This window comes from Amphiprion ocellaris, chromosome 3 (assembly GCF_022539595.1).
Source record: "Amphiprion ocellaris isolate individual 3 ecotype Okinawa chromosome 3, ASM2253959v1, whole genome shotgun sequence".
In the NCBI taxonomy this organism is placed as follows: Eukaryota; Metazoa; Chordata; class Actinopteri; family Pomacentridae; genus Amphiprion; species Amphiprion ocellaris.
This window is the reverse complement of record NC_072768.1, coordinates 31,948,095-31,966,319: the sequence shown is the minus strand read 5'-3', so window position 1 is coordinate 31,966,319 and position 18,225 is coordinate 31,948,095. Positions and strand designations below refer to the sequence as shown.

Here is an 18,225-nt window from a genome sequence, read left to right as displayed (position 1 = left end):
CGTCAAATATACATTCACTGTAAATCAAAATTTTGAACAGGTATGAAATCTGGGGCTCAACTATACATAAATAAAACACTGAACAATTCCATTTAAACCTACATCTAGGAGCTTACAAAGTTCGCTGAGATTCATTTAAAAACATAATTTTTGCCAAATCTTTCTCAAACAGTTATGCATCTGCCTCAGTTAAGATTGACTGTGAATTGAGGAATAAATGTCTGTGTTAATAAAGCTGCATCATTTGTTTCCAGGGCAATGGTTTAAACTGTTATCACGTCTGTCTGTGAGACACATAGGATTAACAGTTTCAGGTTTAGCAGTTTTGCTGTGTGGAAAAGCACCAGCCAGTTGTGGAAAATCATCACATGTACATACATTTATTACAAATATCACAATCCAGGAAACAACAATTCTTCAATAAATCACATCTTTGGGAACTCTGGGGCAAATTTCCTTTATAGATGTTTTAAATACAACTCACAATTTAATCTTTACAGTCCTGAACTTTATCCCCAAACACAGAGATAACTTGTCTCTCACCTCCATGTATAAGGTGCTCCAGGAAATACAAGGTAACAAACACTGACCAAACCAGCCTTTTGTCATACTGAGAGATGCATGTTCTCATCAGAAACCATCCGAGTATAATCTGAATGATTTTATTGATTCTGTTCATGCAATTTGGTGGAGTAGGAACTCTTTAATAAACAATTTGACCAAGATTAATTATTCATAAATTATTCAGTGTTATAATTTGTAATGCTACTGAATGTTTAAAATTGTACAAACAGAATATTTCTTGAATCATGACCTCTCGTACGTCAAATTCGTCACCTGTTTCCACAATACAAATGTCATTCAATCAACCCAGAGGTGCTTCAAGTAAAGGATGGACAGAGAGACAGACAGAAAACACCAGGTATAAGACAGAGGCAGGAAGATGGAGGAATAGCAAAATGCGAGCATGTGTCATGTTGTACAGATGCCAAAGAGGGAAATCACGTTCTACTCAGTCTGACCCCATCAACTGGATAAACACACTTTGGACAAACTTTTAGATCAATTATGTATGCAAGAAATCCCACAAAGACTGCTATGATTTGTAGCAAGTGAAACATAAATACAATTTCTGTGCTAAAAGCCCACACACTAGGTCATGCCACTGTGCTGTGGGTAGTGTTTTTGCTGATTTAAGTCAAGTATTTCACTGCCAAATCAGATCAAAAATTACACCGTCATAAGAATGACCCGGTGAAAACTGATTCAGGAACAATTCACTTGAACATTTCACATTTGCTTCAAACTAGTTACTGCTCAGCTCATAAAACACTGTCAAAATCAACAAAACCTGTTGTACTTTCCAGGCAACCTCAGTGTTCACTCTCATTTACAATATAAAATTAAATCACATCTCGTGGATCGAAACTTGTTTGCAATCACAAACAGCAATTAAGACATAGTTACTTATGTGGCCCCTCAAATGAGCCAGACTCATTTGGTGAAGCGACATCAGAAAGTGTTGCCAGATTGGTCATTGATCAAGAAATACCGGACAAATTCAGAAGGTAGTGGCGGTCATTGGTTCTCCAAAACATGAATTTATAATTGAGGGGAAAAATGTTTGATGTTGTCTATACAATAAATTCCTGTAACTTACAATCCCTGTGTTTTCTGGTTGCTTCATACATAAGATAAGAAGGAGACTGAAGGAACATCTGAGCTAAGACAATGAAGCACAAAAAACAGCAGGGTCAGCCACGCTGAGAATCCTTTAGTTCTAATACAGACTGAAGTGTGGTTTTTTTACTGGCTACATAACATTTGTTATGTCCTTAACTTTCGTTCTTGTGTGACAGCTGATTGATTTTGAACAGTTTTATAAACTGAATCAGAAAACAGAACTCACAGAATTTTTACGTTTTCTGACACCAAGAGTAAAACCTGATCTTTTACTGGACAACGTAGTTTTGCAATGACAAACCCTAGAAGTGGGTGGGTCAATCAGACAGCAAAGCCGCCTAAAGCATAAGTGTTGGAAACAAGAATGAAAATGCTACTTTGAAGACATAATTCGTATATGTGCAGCCAAAAACAAGAAAGTGAGATACATCTCAAATTTATCTGTACCTTGGGTTTAATACTGTACTACAGGCTGTGCTGTTTTCTTCTTCTCGGCCCTGTCAGATCTGCAGACGTGTGCATGATGGTGATGGGATTAAATAGTAGTAGCCTCTGGACTGAAAGCGAAGTGGGATGCTCTTATCTGAAAGGACGCTTTTTGATTACATTATACAGGGGTTTGCAGATGAGAAGTTGGTTCTGTCTGTAATCTGATTAAATTGTCTGTGCTCCTCATGTCTGCTCATGAAAAATGTACTGTTTGTAGAAAGTTGACGATACTTGGCCCAGCTTCTGCAGTGACTTGTCAGAAGGATATAAAAGAGGAGATGTAGGTAAATGAGGGAAAGCTCCCAGCGATCCAGCTGTGGTATAATTCCCCCTCCTCTCATCTCCTCCGTTTCTTCTCGCCAGCCCTCCATCGTGGCCTCCTCCGACCAGAACTCACAGTTCTGGCATTGTCACAACGTCGTGGCACCGTCCTCGTGGCCCTGTTGGCAGAGAGGGGATCGGAGGAGGAGGTTGTGGGGCTTGTGTGTCTCTCGTTATTGGAGGAAGGGCAGGAAGTGTGTCAGGAGACATGTGCAATGAGTCTGACGCGGGTCTGGATGTCTTGGCGACACAATGGGCACGTCTCTAACTGTAAGGCACACTCCATACACATACCACTGGAAGAAGATGGTGGGAGGGGAACATAGGGATATGTTACTGTCCATTCACAGTAAATTCCAACTAAATATGATTATTTACCGAGATCTTGGACTATCGTTTACCACATGCACACATACCCATGTCCACAAGGCCGTAGCTCTGTGTCCGCCATGACGTCACAACACAGCGTGCAGCAGTTGTCTCGGATGCTAACCTGCTTCAGTAAGGCCAGACGCCGGTGTCTGGGAGACACACACAAATTCAGATAAATAGGGTTTTCACACACATACATGTGCACTGTGATCACACCCAAGAATAGGAGAATGTACATACATTTTTGTAATATGTGCTATATATAAGCTTTTTCAACTCTGTAAAAACAATTCTAATACACATTAAAACTGTTTTCCTGTAATCTTCCTGTTCATACTGGCTGTTAAAAGACACCTAACTGATTAAATTCCAATGAAGAGTCAGGTCATTAGCCTGACTTAATTTAATTAAGTAGAAATCTTTCAAATGTACACGGTTTAGTACCAAATTTCCCTTCTGTTTCTGTGCTGAGCAGCTGTAGATAGATAGTAACACAAACATGTTTTTTTTTTTTTTTTTTTTTTTTTTTTTTTACTGAGAAGACAGTTACTTTGGTAGATACTCACCTGACGTTTATTACAGACTACTAACGCCTCTTATTCGAGAAGAAAAAGAAAGACTGCCAAAGTGGAAGCAGTAGGAAAGTGTCTCTTAATGAACAGTATGAACAGGAGGATGATTACAGCAAGCAAAAGTGTCTCAATGTACACAAATACACGGTTTTATTAATGTAAATCAGTTTTAATAGCAATAATTAAAGCATTTCAGAATTTAACTTCCTAAAATCCACTCACACAGAGCTTTTTTAGGACTGCATTTCATTTAGATCTTTATGTTACAATAATAAAAAATAAAGAATGCAATTGATAGGCCTTTGAATGCGATTCATGTCAGGCAATAACTTTCCTTTCAGCAGCAATTCACCATCGCACTTATGAATCTAAAAGACACAGTTATGTTACCACACCACCAACTGAGGCTGAGCCCAACATTCAGTCACTAATGCCCATTACTGTGGAATAGCTGGTCGATATGTGATGCTGCAAATGGTGTTTTTTAGCTGCATCAATTTTTATCGCATCAACACTTTCATTGTTTGCTCTAACTGCACTAAAAATGGAGCACAAGATGTAGATCAAGTAAAATCCATGTTCAATGTTCTTTTTTATTTGTCAGTTAGTGGCTGAAAACAATATGTGAAATCCAACATCTTGTTTAATATTATGTCGAAACACAGCTATAATGAGCAGCATTGATAGGTTCTTTTACTTTTGGTGTTCCAGTTTGAGAGTATTGTGAATTCTGAGTCTCTTTCATGGTTCACCAACTTCAAAAAAGTCTGATGTGTAGTAAAAAAAAAAAACAGCCTAAAATAATGACAAATTTGTCATCTGTCCTGTACAATATTGCTCTGTTCATATCACTATATCTAACTGACCCTAAAGACATCCTTTAACGAGCCACGACAATAACAAAAAGTTCAAAAATGTAGTTAAATGCAGTCAACAAATTAATGAGTGATAAAAGTGTTCTATGTACACTGGAATAACCCCAGATGCTGAGTCATGTTTGTATCTTGCAATACCTACGCATTGGACACTGTGTGCAAACAAATGATTCACTAGTCAGAGGACAGTTGGGTAAAACAATTTACATACTGCTTTGTCAAGCTCTTATAGTATTGACTATTTTAGGCTCCACTATTTAAAAAAAAAAAAACAGCACTTTCAAGGTGACCAGCTGGTTTTTTTTTTTCTTACCTCGGTAGAATGATTTTTTCACTGGGCAGCAGTGAAGCGAAGTCGTTGAAGGTGCTGAACTTGACAGAGGGTGGGTGACGGAAAGGCTTGGCCCCAAAGTTAAACTCACACTGCTGGTAGGACATGAAGCTGGCTGCCGCAAAGAAACCAGACCTGGCATAAAGACATGGAGAAAAAACAGGGACATTTTTATTTTTAAAAAGATGGAGAGACAGAAGGAAGGACAGAAAGAGGACTGAAGTTATTAAAGAAAACAAGAGCCACAAAACCAAAAAAAAAAACACAGAGAAAGTGACTGAAAATGAGTAAGTTCCTCTGTGTGTGTGTGAGCTTACGTGGCTGATGAGAAAACCTGTTTCTCTGGCGGCAGCTGATGCCCGTTCAGATAAAAGATCATCTGCTTCTTGCTGAGGTCCAACAGGAAGCCGATGGCATCTCCTGAACGGGACACACATGCACACACACAGCAGAATAAAGGCATGTTGTTATTACCATTATCCTCCATGTGGGAGGTTAGTCACAGCCTGAATGCTGGCAGTGACAGTAGAGTGTGGGTGCTAAAATCATAAAGCACCCCTGAGACACTAAAGACAATAAAGCAGTTCCCAAACAAATGAGTCCCGCATTTAAAGCGTCTTCTCTTCCACAGTTTACACTGACAAAGATTCAAAAATTTCTTCAAAGAGCATGATTAAGAAATACACAAAACAGTCATCTTAAATTATAACTGTGTCTATAGGCGAGTTGTTCGTACCCTCCTTCCAGCAGGGATGAGAGTGAGGTTTACTGCGAGCGTTGTACCAGATGAGCTGCCTGCAGCCATCATACGCACATGAATATTCATCATCTCCTATTCCATACCCCTCCTGAAATGCACATATGCAGAAATACTTCATTATGTGACTGCAGTACAACCAAGAAAGAATGCAAAATTTGAAAACTTTATTGATCCCAGAAGGGAAAATTGCTTCAAGGTTGAACAGTAAAAACAATGAAGACGAGTACATGGTTTAGGAACTTGCTGTCCTTGGTGGCCCATCCGATTTGCATCACTCCTGATGTAATGACCGTCACCTCATAGTACCAAACGCCTGAATCCACACAGAAAGTACAGCGCACGCTCTCAAAGGACGAAGCATCGCAGCGTGCCTGAAGACAAGAGCAACAAGAAAGAATAAACACTCCAGTTTTTTTTTTAGTACCTGTTATTATACCATGATGTTGGAAATGTTGTGGCGAATTTCCCTACATACACACACAGACTAACCTCTAGTCCGGTAGGGGAGATCTTTAGGTACTCGCTGACATCGTTGCTGTTGAGCATGGCATTGATGTTAGTGAGGTTGACTTTCTCATAAGTGAATTGCCGACCCTCTTTTAGAACTGGACAGAGGACAACAGGAGTAGAATATCACAGTTCATTAATGACAGACTGAAACACATGGCTCTAGGAAATGTGATTCCACACAAACATTAAAGCATTAGGCTACTCACACAGGTTGTCAAGGCTCCACTGTGAGCAAAATCCAACCTGTCTCTTCAGGTAGTCGGGATGCTCTGCCCACGACTCCAGGACAGCGAGTCGATTGCTGATAGAAGACTCAGACACCGTCAGTTTGTTCTCACCTGAGAGCAAGAGGATGTTGGTGTGAGCAGGAAACATGAACATAAATTAAGTTTAAGAAACATGAGACATTACTGTAACGCTGTGCCTACATAATAGGAGTAGCATTAGTAGCATGTTAGCAGAGCAATGGCAGCTTCAGTGCTGTCTGCATTTGCAAGGGAGCTGTTCAAGCAAAGTACAGAGATGTAGGTCACCGGTATTTTGACATGTAGAAAACAATACACATTAAATAAAACTGATTTTAAGAGTCAGGTTAGAGCACAAAAGGTGCAAATAAACCAAGAGTCACGATGTGGCCTGTATAGAGAACTGGAAAGATTAAATTAAGCAACAGAAATGGGAGCATATCTGTTCTATCAGTGAGACTAAAAAAACATAACTTGAACACCTGTAAAGTTCTCTCAAAATAATTTTAAAATAGTGTAGAAAAAGGTTGCAACAATGTGACTGAGTCAGTTGAGACAATTAGCTGTTGGTGACTAAAAAAAGCCTTGTAAAACCTAGAGAAGAGAGTATTAACATGCTTCAGGACCACAGCTTTGCTTTTGCAATGAGTCAACAACTACCATGCTGGTTTGGGAATAAACAAGGGAAATTATCGAAAAACAGTACTTTTTGTATTCACATCACAGCATAATATTTAAACAAAACAAGACAAGGAAAGTAGAAGAAGGTGAAAGCGGTGACACCGGACAGGCCTGTTGCTATGGAAACAGGAAACTCTCTCGCATCTCTGCTCGTTGTTTTAATAAGGTCACTTTTAGTCTTGTTTCGACAGCGTAATTATGCATGTTAACTTCAAAGTGACTTTAAGATACTGTGAGTGAACTTACTGGTCTGGGAGAACTTCTCCAGAGCAATGAGAGCAAACAGCATGACAGTGGGGTGGGCCTCAGAGCTCTGGAGGAAGAGTGACAGAAAAGAAAGAAATGGAATACTGGTGAGGTTGTGGACTTTTTCCATTTGATTAATTTGACAAAAACAGAAAAAAATCTCTTTCACATGAATGTACAATAAAACGTGGTTTTGAATAATTGAGACTAAGTGAGAACCTCATGGTATCACGGTCTACTTTCAACAATACAGGGGGTCCTAAGTTTACGAAGTCCTCGACCTACGGCGTTTTGTTGTTACATTGGAACTGGTTACGTGGAACTAGTAGGCGAACAGAGTGGACAAATATACTGTCACGCAGAGAGCGGAGCAGACCAATAAGTCATCATGCGGCGCTATAAGATGGCTTTGTGTACATCTGCCCATTGTACGCCACCTTGGATTGTGCTACATTCACTAACTTTTTGCCCTTCACTGTGGCTCCCAAGGACAAGTCAGACTCTTCTGATGGCAGTGCTTCAAAGAAAAGGGAAGCCATCTCCATGGACCTGAAATTAGATATAATAAAACGCTCGGAACAGGGCAAAACACCGATGAACATCGGTCAAGTTGTCAAAACAGTGGAACATATTGTAGTGACCCTCTGTGATGAAGGAGTGAGACTTTATCCTATTCTCTGGTCATTTATTAAACCTTCACACAGGCTACTGTGGGCTGTAGCCAACACCAAAATGAATACAAAAAACCTATAAGTTAGCTCCAGAATTAGCCGCCGTTCCCAGCTCTCTCTCGCTCAACACACACACACCGACATGGAGCAACACACACTACTGCTGATTCTCAGCCAATCACAGGTGAGCTAGCTAAACATGGCATGTTCATTGACGTTAGGTAAATCTCGCACTGAACAGTAAACATTGAAACCTCAACATCCACAACAATATCAGTCTGTTACAATATTCTGTTATCTTCTTGTAAAATGACTCATGCATGCATCAAAGTCATTGGTATTCACGACTTTTCCAAACAACTGATTGATATTGTGATGCACACAATGGCTTTGTTTACATTTTTGCCGAAGTTCCGACATATGGCGAAAATCGACTTACGATAATCCGTAGGAACGGAACTCCGACGTAAGTCAAGGACCCCTGTAATCTGTACTAAGAATATTTACCTAAATACATTTCCTCTCAATAAAATTGATACCAAAACTGTAATACCACATAATAGCAACATCCTTTGTTGCATATTGTCTCTCCTCACATTTCTTGTCTACATTTCCATTGTAACCATCATTATTGTGGAAAAATATGGCAAAAATAATTTTAAACTCAAATTGCAAAGAGGCTTTTTGCAATAATAAAGTAGGTGAATAATACCTTCCCATGAAACTCAGTCACTTGTTTTCTTAATTTTTGGTATAAATAAATGCTGGATATATTTTGTTGTTTCTATTGGATCAGTTCAAAACACTGCAGATGCAGAGCTGACTTTGTTACAGCGCTGACAACGCACAGCAAAGCAAAGTGAATCGGAAGACAGTGAGGCTCTTATCTAATAAACAGCAACAGCAGAAGCAGAAGAGTGTTTCCTCTTTATAATTATACCACTGTCTTTGTTCAATGTCATCTAGGAGCCATTTGGAAAATCTACAACCTGTCTCTCTGGCATGATTACCCAGCATGCATTCATTTCAAGTATACTGAAGCACTGACCCAATCTTGTCATTCACTAACAGCAGGACAACCACAGCTGTCACCTCATCAGTTAAGCAACCTCAATGCATCAGCAAATCCTAGGTGTTATTATGCAACAGTGTGATGTATTTCACAAACTTAAATACCAGGTGTCAATGTTTGCTCACCAGGCTCTCTAGGAGGTACTCAAGGGTTCCAGGGCTCAACATTCCAATGCTGGCTGGTCCTACAGAACAAAAATGTACAAAGAAAAAAGAAAAAGAGATCAATGAAAAAAGCTGTTTCCCAAATACATGAGTCTCAATGAAAAAAAATACTTTTTAACATCAATAACAGTGGAAACTCTGACTGCTTGTTCATGACAGTATTAATTTATTGTTATGGAAAATTCAGTAGACGCCTTCTGTCTACTTTCACTTGGTCTCTTTAATGCCACGAGGACAAGAATATTAAACAAAGTGTTTATGTTGGAGTGTTTTTCTGACTGCGAGAGCAATGCTATTGAGAAACTAAGCTTAGCTGGTCTAGTCTGACCAATAATTGTACCACCAAAGTGCACATCTGGTATCACGTCTTACTCCAGTTAAGTTGTAAAAAGAGTAAAATTGCCTCCAAGCACTTTAATACAGGGTTAGAAACTCTGTCAAGGTTAGTTTCAAGTCTCAGCAAGCTGACTAAGACAGACATTACTTTCTTATAATTAGTTGCTTGTAACAAACTTGAACATCTAGAAGTCCCTAGCGAGCAAGGCAAAGCAAATGAAAGAACCACGGAGCCAGCTATTAACTTGCAGATTAAAAATCAAATGAAGTATGTAAATGTGGACTCTACCAGCCAGTTTCTCTGCCAGGCATCCCAAAACAGCGGTGGTGTTTCTGTGCTTAGCAGGGTTTAGAGCGTCCTGTCGTGCAACAGCCGAACTCAGACTCAGCATGTCAGAGAGTTTCTGGAGAGCATCCTGCAGAGAGAATATGGACCAGTTAGTCCAGTGAGGGTCACATCTACACACAATTTCTATTAAACAATCCAAAAGTCAAGAAGGATGGAGAGCTGGAGTTTAGCATTGCTACTCAAACATTTGCAAATCCAGACATTATTCTGTCAGAAAAAGCCACAAGGATACCAAGAAAAATTTAACTGCAGGCGAGGGGTGAAGGGTGACTGTTTTTTCTGTTGTTTGTAAATGTCTGGGGCTTCCAATTTTTTTTGAGATCTAGCATTTTTTTTGCTGAATACTGGGAGAAGTCCAGAGTTCACTCTGTTCAGAGTGTCATGTTTGTCCTCAGGTTACTTTTGTCAGGGAAGCAGGGGGTCCTAGCCAGATTTTATTTGTTCAAAGCAGAGAAAAAGCAGTGGGATAGGGGGTGGAAAGCAGAGATCAAATGGAACAGTAAAAGGGAAGTTGTAGTAAATGTTTTTTATGAAGTTCAATAAGCTACAATTGTATTTCTTTACAGGTACATAAGAACACATTTATATTTTATGTTTTTTGGTAATTTGCTTCTTTCTAACAGATTGACGTGATGAATGCAAGACCTTAAAAGCATGCAACAGTTTTTGGCTGTAAGTGGCATGTGTAAAAAGTGCATGTCGCTCACAACATCAACATGTTTCCATCTGCAGGTCTAAACTGTCGCTTGTATTACTCCATTGACACAAGTCTCCATGTTGAATTGTGGAGGAGTGGTCTAATAATGTCTGGCAGCTAGTTAAATGTAAATAAGTGAGTTAGTCAGTTAGTTAGAGCTGCAGTGACAAATAGAAACGGTCTGTTTCGATTATATCTGGTATTTTCTACATTAAGAGTCAGATTAATACCTTGGTGGGGAGAGGACACTCATCTAGTAGAAGGGTGATCACTGCAGGGCCAAGTGGATCGTCCAGTGGAATCACTCGTATTAAAGACTGGACGACCTCCAGCCAGCCATCATCTAAGAGAAGAGGAAGAGAGAAGAAGTTTAAATCAAGACTCAACTAAATTCATGTGACCAATCACACAATATTATTACTTAAACTGTACAGACGACAACTGAGCCTAGCTGGGTAAGTTAAGACTACATTTTAGCTACTTGTCCTCTTAATAATAAATAATGTTTTATCCTGAAGTGTCTTTAAAAGGTCTGTTTCCTCCTGCGTAAAACGTAGAAAGGTCTTTTTGTGCCAACAACAGCTTTTGGCAAATATTTTCTTGATTCATATTCATCTAATAAATGCTCCCCTGTGTTTGCATATTCTTTCCTTAATGCAAAAACACAAAAATCGCATTTCTGTGACAATGAATCCAGATAACCAGAGTATCAGATGCAGAATAATTAGTAAAACACGGATTTCCTGTCCATTAGGTGTCTCAAAAGAAAATGCTCCCTGACACCATCATTTATGAAAACCAACTAGCTTATGAATAATCTAACATTGTAGCACATGTCAAACAGAAAGTGACAGGCTGGCTGACTGACTTGCTGCTTGGCTGCCTTCAGGGTTCAGTATCTGCAAACTAATACCCAACTTGGCTGCTGTCAAGCCACACAACACCGCGCCTTGTGAGCATCAAACACCATATGTGCATGACACAAGGCCCAAGCGCAAGAATTCAAAGCCTAACACATACACATCCACAGAAATGCTCTCACACGCACAGCATGGGAGTATCGGTCACCATATGCACCAGAAAGCACATCAACAACAAACCTAAAATGTACACAAACATCAGCTGAAGCTCAACAGACTGAATAACAACCAGACCTTCAGATTCAGAAAACTTTATTCAGAAAACCTGTCAGTTACTGTCAAACTAACAATACAGAAACTCTGCTATTTCATTCACTTGGTGCACAAACTTGCAAAACATGCAGTGGAAGAATATTTAAATCCTGTTTAGACAAAAATCACAAGACCAGGCTAATAATGCAATAGCCAACAGAAGATTCCTGCGGTGTAAGTCGTGACATGCCCCTTGTCCGTGTGATGTAATGCCCCCCTAGGCTGGACCAGTAAGTGTTGAAATGCTAAAGCAACAATATTACAGCAGGATTGCAAACAGCAGACAGGTGGGGTTGCAGCTCGTCTGCTCTGTTCAGTCGAGCGTTTGCCAGTTTGACAAAAACGGCCTTTTTCCCACCTCCCAAACCTACCTATGGTCTTCACAAAAACAAAACTTTCTTGATAGATCTCCATTTCTAAAAGAAGTCTTTCAAAAATGCAAGTATATGCGCACACATTTCATCTGTATCGTGATAACTTATCTGGATAAGGCAAAATACATGATAATGCAGGGCATAGATGTGGACAAACTGGGATCACGATGCGATTGGATCCACAAACCTTTGGAAAGGGGCGAGTTCATACTGTGATCGATATCAGCCAGGTGTAAATAAAATCTGTCACTTAGTTCTGCCTGTTTATGCGAACTTGAGCAAGCCCAACAAAAGCTACAGTTAGGAGCATGTCAGTGTTAGTCACCTCTATCAAAGCATTTTGTGTGATGAGATCAGATCAAAGTACAGGTATAATTGAGATAAAACGAAGGCATTTTGATACCAGGTGGAAATTTAAAGACACATGGTTCAGATATCTTTATCCAGATACAGATTGTATGTTAATACCCAGAGTAAAGGGTAAATCTTAGAAGAGTATGCAAGTAGTGTCAGTGAGGTGTCAGACTGGAGAAATATCTCAAAATGGAAAAACAGTCACTGAGGGAGAAGACTGCAACTATGCTGCTTATAATTCTACTCTGATATCACTTCCTAAGCACTTCTCAGAAACAACTCAAGTTTAGCCAGAGGGGGAAGAAACACATTAAATTCCTGGAACTCCTCACCAGTCAGTCAAAAAAAAAAAAACAATGAATCCCCTCGATAATTTGTGAAACTTCCCTAACGATAAAGCTACAGTCCAACTTTAAATTGGCTTTAATTTTAACCAGCTTGACCAACTAAGAAACGTTTCTGCCAACTCATCAAACCACGGTTTCTGAAAAGAGCAAACTGTTAATTGCTTTGCCCATTTTCAAAAATGATCTTATCATTTTAAAGCATGACTCTCACTGTAAGTCACTAGCTTTGTGCATCCTGCACAAGATTTTTGAAAAATGTCTTCCAAAAGAGTGGTTTTATTTGCTATGTGACTTGCACAGTGTGTGTTTTTGTTTTTTCCTTACCCGTCTCTGCCATCTCATGCAAAGTGATCATGGAGTAAGGGGGCTCTTGGTCACTGAAAAACAAAGCAGAGTTTGCACAGAATTTAATAACAGCCTAGTTTAGGAGAATTTCTCACATCTTTCTCACTTCATTTACATTCATATTTTGCACAAATGGCGGTAATGGTTCTCAGTAAAAGCATTCGACCAGCAGGCGAGTTTATGACCCTACGATCACTGCATCTGGAATAATATAAACAGATGATTCATGTTTGTGTGTTTCTGTGGTTACAGTAATGGATATGGACAGTAATGTTATCCTGTAGAGAGGTTAAGGCAAGTGTATAGTTGTAATGGATTTGCTTCAGTGGATGTTGCTGCTGATAGCGCTGCAATTACTGTTGCTCGTCATGGCCCATCCCACGCCCAAAACTGCCTACTTTCTGACCACCATATAATCCGATAGCTCAATTCTTGGATTTCCCAACACAGCTAAGTCAGATTGTTACCGAATTTCCTTTCATTAATATTTAATCTGTCAAACTGCGGGTACATTGCTGGAAAAGCATACGCATGACTTAAAAGCTACATTAAAACTTTGTCATATTTTAAAATATAATATCCAGAAAGTGGTTTTAACTTGACATATGTTGATCAACTGAGCAATCAACAATTATTAATCCAATATATCAAAATCTCTCTGACAGGAGCTTTTTGTGTGATATTATATTTTACTTTCCGATGTTTTATGAAGGTTTCAAACTAGCAAGACAAACATGAGAATGTTGAATGGTAGTCACAAGATAATATAAATAAAACAAAATATACAAGACTGAATCTTAAACACACAAATAAAGTCACATACCTTTGGTAATGCTAAACTTAAAACCTGCAGTTTCTAAATTATACAATCACTGATTTTCCAAATGCTGCAAATATGAAACCATTAAACACGGTAACGAATTTACATGCTAAAAAGGTAGATTACAGTTGACCGGTGTGCAAAATGCTGCTAGAATAAATGTCAGTAGAGTTGGGTAAAGAAGACTGTAAATTTAAAAAAAGGAGTGCAACTGAACAATGGCTTAATCTAACAGGTTTAGAGATTTGCAAACTGGTCTGTTTCTTTTACCCACGAACTAGAACATTTAAACATACATTTTCAAAATAAAAGACTATAAGTATTAGTGATTAAAAGTAACAGGGTCATGTGAAAGGGGAGCTTAGAAAGGAACTAAAGCTGAATTGGAATATATTGCATAGAGATTTGACAAAGGCACTGATGAGCTAAAATGATGATTAACTAAAGATGATATAATAAAAAAGTCTTTAAGCTTCTCTTTTCTGAGCATCCACCATCAGCAGTAACTCAATCTTCTAGGGAGGGTGGACATGGACACATGGGCCTTTCGCTTTTTTAATGGGCTAACTCCAGGAATACAACTCACACTATGCCAGGAAATGAGAGATACTCTAGTGGCCAAGTTTGTGGAAAGAAGAGCACATTAAATTTCATTTTTCTTTAAGATTAAGGCCTACTACTACTAGACTGCGTCTCTCACAACTAGGATCAGACATACTGCCCATATATAAGACTTTATTGCCTCTATTTTAGTGTTTTTGTTTACAGTGATGATACTTAAAGGGAAAATGAAACATGTATGTTTTTAGTATTGGCAGTGCCAAATATATTATTAACACATTTTGTCTAAAGTCAAATTTATGACAAATGTATTTTCTGATTTCTACCGAGCCATCTAGCAAGTGATTCGCCATGATAAAGTGACGTCAGTACATACATAACAGTGTTGGTTCAGCCGTATTGAACATATTTCTGGTAACTTTAATTTGCTGCTTGACATTACAGTTTTTCATATGGTCATCTTTTTATGGTAAAAGCAAGCTGAAAGGCTTTTTGCACACTATACTTATTAAATTTACTGTCATACATATACATATCGGTATCTAGATTCATCATGTCCGGTATATTGTCTCTGAGACCTTTATTATTAAACTTGATTTTTTTTTTTTTTGTTAGCCCTGTTGTACTTTTTGCTATTCTTGTCTTGCTTCTTTCATGCCTTATCTTTATACAGCTGCTGTAACTTGTGAATTCACCCAGTGAGGGATCAATAAAGTTTGACCTATCTTGCTCCAAATGGACGGAACTGGAAATACCTGAGGACATTCTAAAGTTGGAAGTCTTGATTGTCTGCTTTAACAAATGTAAAGTCAAGGTCAGAAATGTTTCTTAGAGGTTTGCATCAACTCTGAGCTGGTGAAGGAAACACATGTAGTCTGTGGGATGAAATGGCATGAGTTTAGAATACTTTGATGACCAGGTGTTTAGGATGACAGTAGTTCATTTATTATTTTAGACAGTCATTTTGGCTGCTATATTGCATAGTCAAGCTCCTATCAGATAACTCCGATGTTGCAAACACGCAATGGAAATCTGTAGACTGGAGGACAACAGGTGTTGTGTTGAACTTGATTTCTGTCTGTGATGACGTTTTTATAAAATAGCTACGTGTCTGTGACAGGCGTCAGTAAATATGGCTCTTTTTATTGTGCCGTTTAGGGTCTTCCTCCTCCCTGCAGCGGACTGATGTTGCTGTACGGCTTTTTTCAGAGTATGGTGGGCAGTCAGCAGAGCAAACATTATGGCTGCTGAAAATGAACACCAACAGGACAACATGTGGTCTTTCTTCAAAGAAATAGCTCTGTGGAAGAGGAGGCAGATGAAGAAATTGCCTCTGCATCTACACAGGCAAGACAAACCTTGCTAAATCATTGTAGCAAGTCATCACTGCATCAAGACAGGAAACGCAGAACTCAAAGGAACCTGACTGCCATGAAGTTCTCCTTTACAAGTTCTACTTGTTTGAAGCCAGAAATAAATAACTTAATACCTGCAGCTGCTTCTTGGAACACCTGTTAATATTTGTTTTAAGCAAGCGATCTTTTTCCATGAAGAACTTGCAGTTCAACATTTGAATATCAGCCGTAATTTACAGCCCTGTAATGACCAATGATGCCTTTTCATTGTCACAATACTGCTGAAGATTCATTTGAATCTTTCAATCTGGAAGTTTGTCAGCACATTTAGAGTCATATGTTGCCATGAAACTACATTAATTACGTTAATTGATCCACAGCGGAGGCATTAATCTGAATAAATTACAGTTATGCGTCATAAAAGCACAAAAATAACTTTCACCTCATTGATGCTCATCTGCAGTAGAAATGTCAGAGTGACATGGTGATATGAAAATGAATATGAGAAGTAAACCAAGACAATGAAAGGGACAGCACTCAATGACATGAATTGGCATTATCAACCAGACAGGTGAATAGTATTTCACAAAAGCAAAGCATAGAGAGATAGTGGCGAAATTTGCTAAACACTACTGAATGTCCAGGATATTCATTTTAAAACTGTGCAAACCACTCTGGCTTTTCCTTCAATTTTCATCATTAAATTATTAATTGTGTTACTAGGCTTACTTGTCTACAAGTGTCCTGATGACAGCCAGTGTGTCCAGCACCAGGCCATCCACATTCTGCTTCTTCCGTCTAGGCTCATGGGGTCCTCGCCCTCGGCGTGGTGGCCTGACTGGGTCCCTTGGCCGACTGCTTCGAGCCTCTACGGTGTCAACACCTACGCCTGTACCATGATCCACCCGCCTAGCTTGTCCTCGAGTCGCTCTCGATGACCCATGGTGATGGTCCTCCAAGTCACTGTCTTCTCGGCACACACAGCTGTTACCCATGCTTCCAGTGCCGGAAACCACACTGGCAACAGTCTCCCAGAATGGAGGAAGGGAGTTTGAGGAGGATAGGAAGAGCAGAACCCGTGCAAGGCTCCTGCAGGCACAAAAAGTGATCCAGGCGGCTACTATCATATCATTTGGAGAGCTTGTTTTTGGGGGATTCTTGTCCCTGTGGGCTGGGTGGGGTCGGTGTAAATGATCATATTGTTGCCAAGCAGAGATTTGTTTGGGTGTTGGAATAGATGATTGGTTAAATGGACTAAGAAGGGTCAGGTGACCTAACGAGGAAAGCTCTGAACATCATAGATAGCCCAAAGCTCAGGTCCAGCTCTCATCCAGGACTCACATAGCTGTGAAAACAACACAAACAGAACAGAAACTGTGAAACTCTTCCTGTAAGTTCAGTCTGCCTGAGCTGTAAATTAAACTGTAACATTTAATCCTATTCTGTCAACAGCAAATATTTAAACTTACTGATATGACAAAACCTCATCAGATACACAGATTTCAGAAATAAATTGAGGAAAAACGACAAAGAAAATTAACATTAGCCATTTAGCTGTTCATCTCTCAAGCACAGTAGTAACTAAACGAGGTCTAGCTGTTTAAATCGAAAGCTGTGCTGTTTAAGTCACAGCGTATCAACAAAGGGATAATCATAAAGCTGCTAAAGGATCCCACATTTTAATACTGTTGACAAACAAGAGCTTTTCAGTTAGCTGGCTAGCAAGCTAGCCACCCACAAAGCAAACACTATACCGTTATCAGTTACAAATGAAAAACCAAGTTTCACAAACTTCCTCTTACTATCTTGCTGTTAAACTATAAAGACTAAGTTTTAACCCAAAGGCATACTTACGTTGCTACCACTTGAAACAACAGCGTTCAAACGCAGTCGAGCCACACCAAAGTAGTGAACAAAACAGAGCGCTAACTAGCTAGCTCCGCTGTGTAGTGGCTAACCTGCTAGCTGCTAGCCGGACACTCCTCTGATTCTCCTGTCAGACTACACAAGTTAGCTAATGTGAGTAGCGGCGAACTAAGCGTGGCACTGGGTCCCCGGTGAAGCATAGGAGCACATTTGTGTGTCCCGTCTATATTCCACCACACGCCTTTGCCCGGGAACACAGAACAACACATTCACTGCCAACACCGCGTACACATTTTAACGACGTTACTACACCGCTAGCTGCGTGCTAAGTTCCGTAGCGTTGGCAGCTAAAACGTTGGTCATCATCAGCTGTGGATGCGGAGGCGAGGCTGAAGGAGGAGAAGGATTTCGCTTTAATGAAATGTACAGGAAAACAAAACCCATCCTTTCTGTCGTTTTTTTTTTTTTTTTTTTTTTTTTGCCGTATCCGTAATATATTTTGTAGCTTTTTGATTCTGTCCAGAAATTACTGTTTTCTCTATGTGTGTGTTATCTATTAAATTTTATACCTCGTTTATAAATTGTTTTATGACAAAAACAAATCAAGAAATTATTTCCACTCAAAGCCAAAGTCTCCCATAGTTGGTCCACATTTAA

At 39.4% G+C, this 18,225-nt stretch overlaps 1 protein-coding gene across 1 annotated transcript; it reads right to left on the bottom strand.

Moving 5' to 3' along the window:
• Window positions 1–364: 364 nt before the first annotated feature.
• Window positions 365–17,949, bottom strand: rspry1 (ring finger and SPRY domain containing 1). Its single transcript, XM_023281912.3, has 15 exons — window positions 17,557–17,949; window positions 16,432–17,047; window positions 12,946–12,998; window positions 10,605–10,717; window positions 9,618–9,744; window positions 8,954–9,012; window positions 7,086–7,152; window positions 6,120–6,251; window positions 5,893–6,008; window positions 5,631–5,774; window positions 5,380–5,491; window positions 4,961–5,063; window positions 4,626–4,778; window positions 2,910–3,014; window positions 365–2,789 (listed from the first exon to the last, which is right to left on the bottom strand). Exons 2-15 carry the CDS (start codon window positions 16,827–16,829, stop codon window positions 2,693–2,695), a joined length of 1,779 nt encoding a protein of 592 aa, XP_023137680.1. The 5' UTR covers window positions 16,830–17,047; window positions 17,557–17,949; the 3' UTR covers window positions 365–2,692.
• Window positions 17,950–18,225: the final 276 nt, after the last annotated feature.